The 6,463-nt window shown below is 42.1% G+C and overlaps 1 protein-coding gene across 1 annotated transcript in view; it reads right to left on the bottom strand.

Moving 5' to 3' along the window:
• Positions 1 to 2,063: 2,063 nt before the first annotated feature.
• LOC111669397 (neurotrypsin) overlaps positions 2,064 to 6,463 on the bottom strand; it is a 22,555-nt gene continuing 18,155 nt past the window's right edge. Inside the window, exons 13-14 of the mRNA XM_023425679.2 lie at positions 5,507 to 5,787; positions 2,064 to 4,284 (exon numbers count right to left, since the gene is read on the bottom strand). Of these exons, the coding sequence (XP_023281447.1) occupies positions 3,965 to 4,284; positions 5,507 to 5,787 (601 nt within the window). The 3' untranslated portion in view covers positions 2,064 to 3,964. The remainder of the gene's footprint in view (positions 4,285 to 5,506; positions 5,788 to 6,463) is intronic.

Raw genomic sequence — 6,463 nt, forward strand, 5'->3', positions numbered from 1 at the left:
GTCTGGATCCACAATAGTTTAATCTTTATTAACTTCAGCTCCAGAACGTAACAGACTTTTATTAGAGGCAGGTCTTTATGTCTGACTCCCTCTGTTTGATATGTAGAGTTGGTCATAGTCGTTAGTACGAAGCCTCGTTACTGATGACTTCTCTCTCTCTCTCCCTCTCTCCTGCTCTCTCTGCTCGCTGTGTCTTATGTTTAGTTATTTCTCTGCCTCCTTTAGTAATAATGATACATGGGATCAAAGTAGTTTATTTGCTGTAATGGAGATGCGGCTCAGTGTATTGGAAGTGCTCCTCCTCTTCCCTGCAGTTCCCAAGGAGCCGGGAAACCAGAGCAGTTCAGTAGACTGCGGCTCAGCACTCCACTGACCAGTGGTGGAAATATCACCGTCAGTCAGTCAGTCAGTCAGTCAGTCAGTCAGTCAGTCAGTCAGTCAGTCAGTCAGCGACATTCCAGATTATAGGGCTGGTCCCGCTGTTGCAGCCAAAATAACAGTCACCCTGTTCTTTGTATTTACTGCTCATGATCCGGCTGTTTAACTTTCATCTAATGAATAACTGTAAAGGAAAAAGGCAGAGGAGGAAAATGAAACTGAAATCTCTGAGTGCATTTCTTCACAGTAAATCATCAAGGGTTTATTTCTCTCATTTTCATTGGCTTGGTTCTCTGTACCACCTCTTCCTCTCTTCATTCATCATCTAGCTCGCTCAACTGCCATCGCTCTTGCTCGCTCGCTGTCTCAGCCTGTATCTTTCTCTCTTTCTCTTGCTTGTTTTTAGAAACAAATCAGGAAGCCGTTAACAAATGAGGAGAAATGTCCACTTGCCCAACAATCGGCACTGCAACCATGCCCTCTAAAGTTCCTGAACTTTCAGAAAGTATTACCCACTGAGCATTTAGATGGTTTCCTCCAGTGAATACACAGGAGGGGAAACTGAGTTCCACCAAAGGTCCACTTTCCTTGGGAAATTTCCTGTGGTGGAAATGCAGCTTTTGGAGCCAATCCCAGCTGACACCGGGCGAGAGTGGGGTGCTCACCATATATATTTATTGCACAGTTTTGGTTCCTTGTGTTCTGCCAATATTATATGGAGATCCACGGGTAACGGGGTCGTTTTGAGTTAAATTGTTCTTTAATGTAGCATTTAAGTAGAAACATTGCAGATCTCCCTGTATTATGTCTATTCATTTTCCATCTGTTGTTAATGCCAATTTAATATTCCCTCAATCAGTTTCAGATTAAAAGCCATTCCAGTAATTTAGGCAGCAATCCTTGTGTAAGGCTTTTTAAACATCTGAAGGAAGTGTTGATTGCCATTAAGAACAAGTCAACACTGAGAGAGAACAAAATACAGCCATCACAATAAAGACTGTATCAACTAGTGAGAATGTAAATTCAGTAGAGAGATGCACTTAGTGCTATGAAAATATACATTATCCTGAAATTGCCAAGTAAACCTTTGTAGGACGAGTATTTTTATTCCTCCATGCCAGTGACAGTCAGAGCCGGGGGCATACTGTTTTCTGTTTGTCCGTCCGTCCCCTGCTCATGGACACGATATCTCAGTAACGGCTTGATGGAACTTCTTCAAATTTGACACAAACGTTCACTTGGACTCAAGGATGAACTGATTAGGTTTTGGTGGCTAAAGGTTTGGTTGACCTAAAAAAAAAACATGATTTTTTTCTTGTGAACACAATATCTCAGGAACTCCTCAAGGGAATCCCTTCACATTGGGCACAACTGTTCACTTGGACTCAAGGATTAACTGATCAGATCTTGGTGGTCAAAGGTCAAGATCACGGTGACCTCACAAAACACGTTTTGGCCACAACTCAAGACTTCACAGTATTATGACATGAAATTTCACACAAATGGTTCATATTTTCTCTGACTCTGGATAAACAGGGATGTAACCTGGAACTAGTCTGAGTGGAGGAAGCGGACGACCACCAGGAGAGGATTCTTGTTTTCAGTTTGTTATGAGAATGTTACAGTTCTGTAGAGCATTGATTGCACAGTGTGAGGACATTTGTGAGTTATTGTGGAGAATTGAATCTATGGTTTTGAGACATTTAATGAACAGTTTCTGCAAAAAGAACAAAAGGGCTTCAAGTAAGAATAGAGACAATCAAGCTAGGCTCTATAATGAGTCCTGTGGCTAAGACACATACCGTATATTAAATGTCCCAGCAGCATAGTTACCTACAGCAATGTTGTTATTTCTCTCGTCTCATAGTGGAATGTGACCATTAACACAATTTAAATAAGTACACTTTAACAAAGTCAACATTGATGTTTTTTTTTCTAAATAAATTAAAATGATAAAAAAAATTGCATTGGCCAATGCAGAACAGAAACAGAAATAAAATATACCTTGTTGTAAACACTACAGCTGCACACACACAGTGTGGCAACACATAACAGTTGTAATGCGGATGAGAAATATGTACAAGTATATAAGGGAATACTTCCTGTGACAACATGCGATTATCTGTTTCTGGTGCACAAATATTTACTGAATTACGTAAATTCAAATCAAATTAACTTGATGTTCTTCCCCATTGTCTGTGCATCGTGTACAGAAGTCCAAACATAAATACAAATTCATTTAGGATTATCCAGCATGTAAGCACAATATCTGCACACACGATCAAGTGATAAAGCAGGACCCACCTTCAGGCCCTCACCATCAGTGATCAGCTGAGAGTTACAGTTAAACAAATGACCAGAAACAGTGAACTTGAGGCTTTTGCAGGCCCCTGAGGTCTAGGGCCCCAGGACAATTGCCTGATCGGTAATTCAATCTTTGGTTATAAGCCACATGTAGACAGCCTATTAATGGACTTGCACTTTGAACACTTTTTCATGTATTGTAGTTGACAGTAAATGTTATTTTACAGAGCTGTAATTAGTGTAGTAGTTCATTTTAGCAGACATCTGGCATCAATGATGTCATTAACGGTTAGAATAACAGCGATGAACAATGGTTTGACCTGTGGTGCATGTTCAGAGATGCACACATGGACTGTTAATTCAGTACTCTACTCTTCTACACACATCATTCTCCAAAGGCTTTTGTTTTTACCCATCACTGTCAATCAAGTTCTCATTCACAGGTGACAATGTGATTGTAAGGCATGCATTTTAGTGCAATGTCATTCAACGTTTTATATGACTCACTATTGAACTGTGTCATATGTACCCAGCAGAGGTCTCGGTGGGTCCATTTGACTCCTAGTAGCCAGATTCTATTGCCACAGGTTTCTCTAATCCAGTCTGTTGGATTGGCACTACTCTGTATAGAGAAAAGTGCATAAATCCATTTTGATAATCAAAATGGATTTATGCACGTTGGGCTCAGGCAGGTTTTTTCTCGTGGTCCACTTTGGATCAGGACCCAAAGACCTGTACTGTGCAACCTTGAACATATGCATTTCCATGTGGCCTCACAGTAGGGACTGCTGCTCGGGAGCATGGCCAAACCACATAAAGTAACAAGCTGTACCTTCAAGCTGCTGCTCCTCCACATTAACAGCTTTCCACAGGCAAACCACTGGAAGGCTGGTATTGTGAAGCGGTACAATCTGATTGGTCAGTTTTGAAACCCTGTAGCGAGTGAGGAATGGACTGGTTAAATGAAGAGGTGCAGGAAACAGGCACATATAGCAGCTTGAGGAGATGTATGTTTTACCACTCGCTGTGTGCTCCTCACTGGCTCTGATCATGGTCACATGACACAGCACAGGTGTCCCCGACTGTATGGTGATGAATTCACACTGTGAGAGTACTGTACAGTGTCATTTACATGCTTTTTGAAGTGATTTGGGAAAAGAGACAAATGATCTGAAGAGCTCAGTGTAGAAGTCAAGGAGGCCTAATTCTCACCAGCACACACCTGCTGCTACAAACCCTGACACCTCTTAACGACTCTGGATATCAATATCGTTCTGCATCATTAGTTCTTGTAGGGTTTGTTGACGACTTTGTCAATCCATCGCAGGAACCTGCTCACACGAGTGTAAACCCCAGGGAAGGAGGGATTACCACAGCCGTGACCCCAGGAGATGACTCCTGTCAGCACCCAGCGGCCCCCCTCCCCCTGGCAAACCAGCGGACCCCCACTGTCGCCCTGGCAACTGTCCACACGGTGGCGCTCCGACAGGCTCCCGGCACACAGCATGCGGCTGGTGAAGCGGTCACCGTATCGCTTCTTACACCTCCAGGCTGGAAGCAGGGGGACCCACGCCTGGAGCAGGGTCCGGGAGTAGTCTGATTCTGGACAGAGGAAAAGCATGTGTCATTTACTCTGAGGCTGTAGTTCACATGTTGCATCTTGTTTATTTAACATGTAGAAATACAAATGATTTGTTAGTGCAGTGACTAAATGCAGCTTCTGAAAAGTCCTGACACTGACCAGAGAGCGTTGTTGCATATTAGAATATAAATAAAATTTCTAAGTGAAAGGGCTGATTAGTACAACAGAGTATTAGGGCCACATTGATGAATAAAACATCTGAAATTTTGTGAATAAAGTCGTAATTTTGAGAATAAAATCATAATATTTCAAGAATAAAGTTTATTATGAGAATTAAGTTAAGAATAAGGGGGAAAAATCAGAAACTGTAAAATGAGGAACTTCATCCTGTGAAGTTCTACTTTAGGTTTCACTAATACTAGATACTTTATCTTTTGGCTGATCAACATCGCTATCATCATCATCATCATCATCATCATCATCATCAGCATCAGCATCATAATCAGGACATTGAAAAGATTGTGAAGAAACTGAGTCTGTTCTATTGTTAGACAAACAGCAGCTGCCAGAAGCATGACTTTTATTATGACCCTTTTTTCTTGAAATATTATGATTTTATTCTCAAAATATAATAATAATAAAATATTATTATTTATACATATATATAAATGTTTATAAATAATGCCTGGCAGCAACAACTGAAGCTAAAAGAAATGCTACCGATGCCTTGCCCAGAACATCGAGCGCAGTTCCATGGACAGACCATAAAAGAAACATCAGGGACGGCAGAAAGCTGCAGCCAATGGCTACGGATCAGGAGGAAAGACCCCGGCCGGGCCCCAAGGTCTGAGGGACACACACCCAGGATTGACTAGCCTGTGGCGGGCCTGCCTCAGCAGAGGGTGTCTTGTGATTAAAAGGCCGAAAACACCTGATGACGCTAAGGTACACAACTAATGATGTGTCCCTAACATCCGCAGGTGGTCGTTAATATCTGCTGGTGATCCCTGACATCTGCTGGCGCTTGGCAATTTATCATCAGTGTAGTGCGGAGTTCGAGGGATAATCTCCATCTTGTCCTATGTTTTAATGTTATGACTTTATTCTCTAAATTTCTAAACTGCTGCACTGGATGGACAGATATGAAAGTGTTCATTAAGATACTAATGATGATGAAAAACCAACAGATGCAAAGTGATGTTCTACATTTTATCGATCCAATGATCTAAGCAGCGAAGGTACCTGTGATGCCCCAGCCAGTGATCACACAGGCAGCAGGCCTCTTCTCCCACTTGTTCCCTGGCTCCGGCAGACACACTGCACCGGTGTGAGGGTTGAATGCTACACAGTTACCCTCTGTACCTTTGAGCCTCAGCAGGGCAATGTCATACTCCCAGCCCTGACTGTGATACTTTCTGTGGACGACGATGCGTTCGGGGGACAAGGTGCGTTCAAAGTCATCCTGTTCCTCAGTGTGGTAGTCACCCAGGCGCAACACGTAGCGGGTCGGGTCTCTGCCGAATCTGGAGCAGCAAAGAAAGATCGGAAATGATGGTGTTAATAAATACCCATCATTTAATGCGCATTAGATGACATGCATGACCCACAAAACATGTTACTACAGGTCAGCAGGGCTTTCATTTTGGCAACATTAGGCACCCATAGTAAAAACCCTTTCATGTCACAGTGTCAAAAGGTGAATACAGGTGATTATTGGATTTGTTTTTACTTCAACATCTGAGTAACTGAATAAAATAAAACATTGTTTTGACTCTCATAATTTTTTTTGTGTGTGTGTGAAATTTACCAGAAAAAACCTTTTTCATAAATGATTTTAAGATTTCATTGTAAATTAATCTGAAAACTAGGAAAGAGTATTAGGGCCACATTGAGGAAAAAAAAGAAATGTGAAATTTTGAGAACAAAGTCGTAAAATTACAAGAATAAAGTTGTGAATTTGAAAAGAAAGAGTCATATATTAAGAGAGTAAAGTTATGATTTCAAACAGCTCCTTCCTCAGCTGTGTGATGTCTGTGTTTCAGCAGGTGACCATAAGAGGGAGCTGTCTCCTACCTCTTGAAGCAGTGTGCGGCGGTCACCACCCAGCAGGGGTTGATGAGTGAGGCTCCACACAGAGGATGGTTTCCTTTAGAATGAGACCTGAGCCACAGAGACACCTGCCAGGGCCACTCACCCCTG

This window comes from Seriola lalandi, unplaced genomic scaffold, assembly GCF_002814215.2.
Source record: "Seriola lalandi dorsalis isolate HSWRI2012SDOR001 ecotype SW California unplaced genomic scaffold, Sedor1 jcf7180002054795, whole genome shotgun sequence".
NCBI classification, from domain to species: domain Eukaryota; kingdom Metazoa; phylum Chordata; class Actinopteri; order Carangiformes; family Carangidae; genus Seriola; species Seriola lalandi.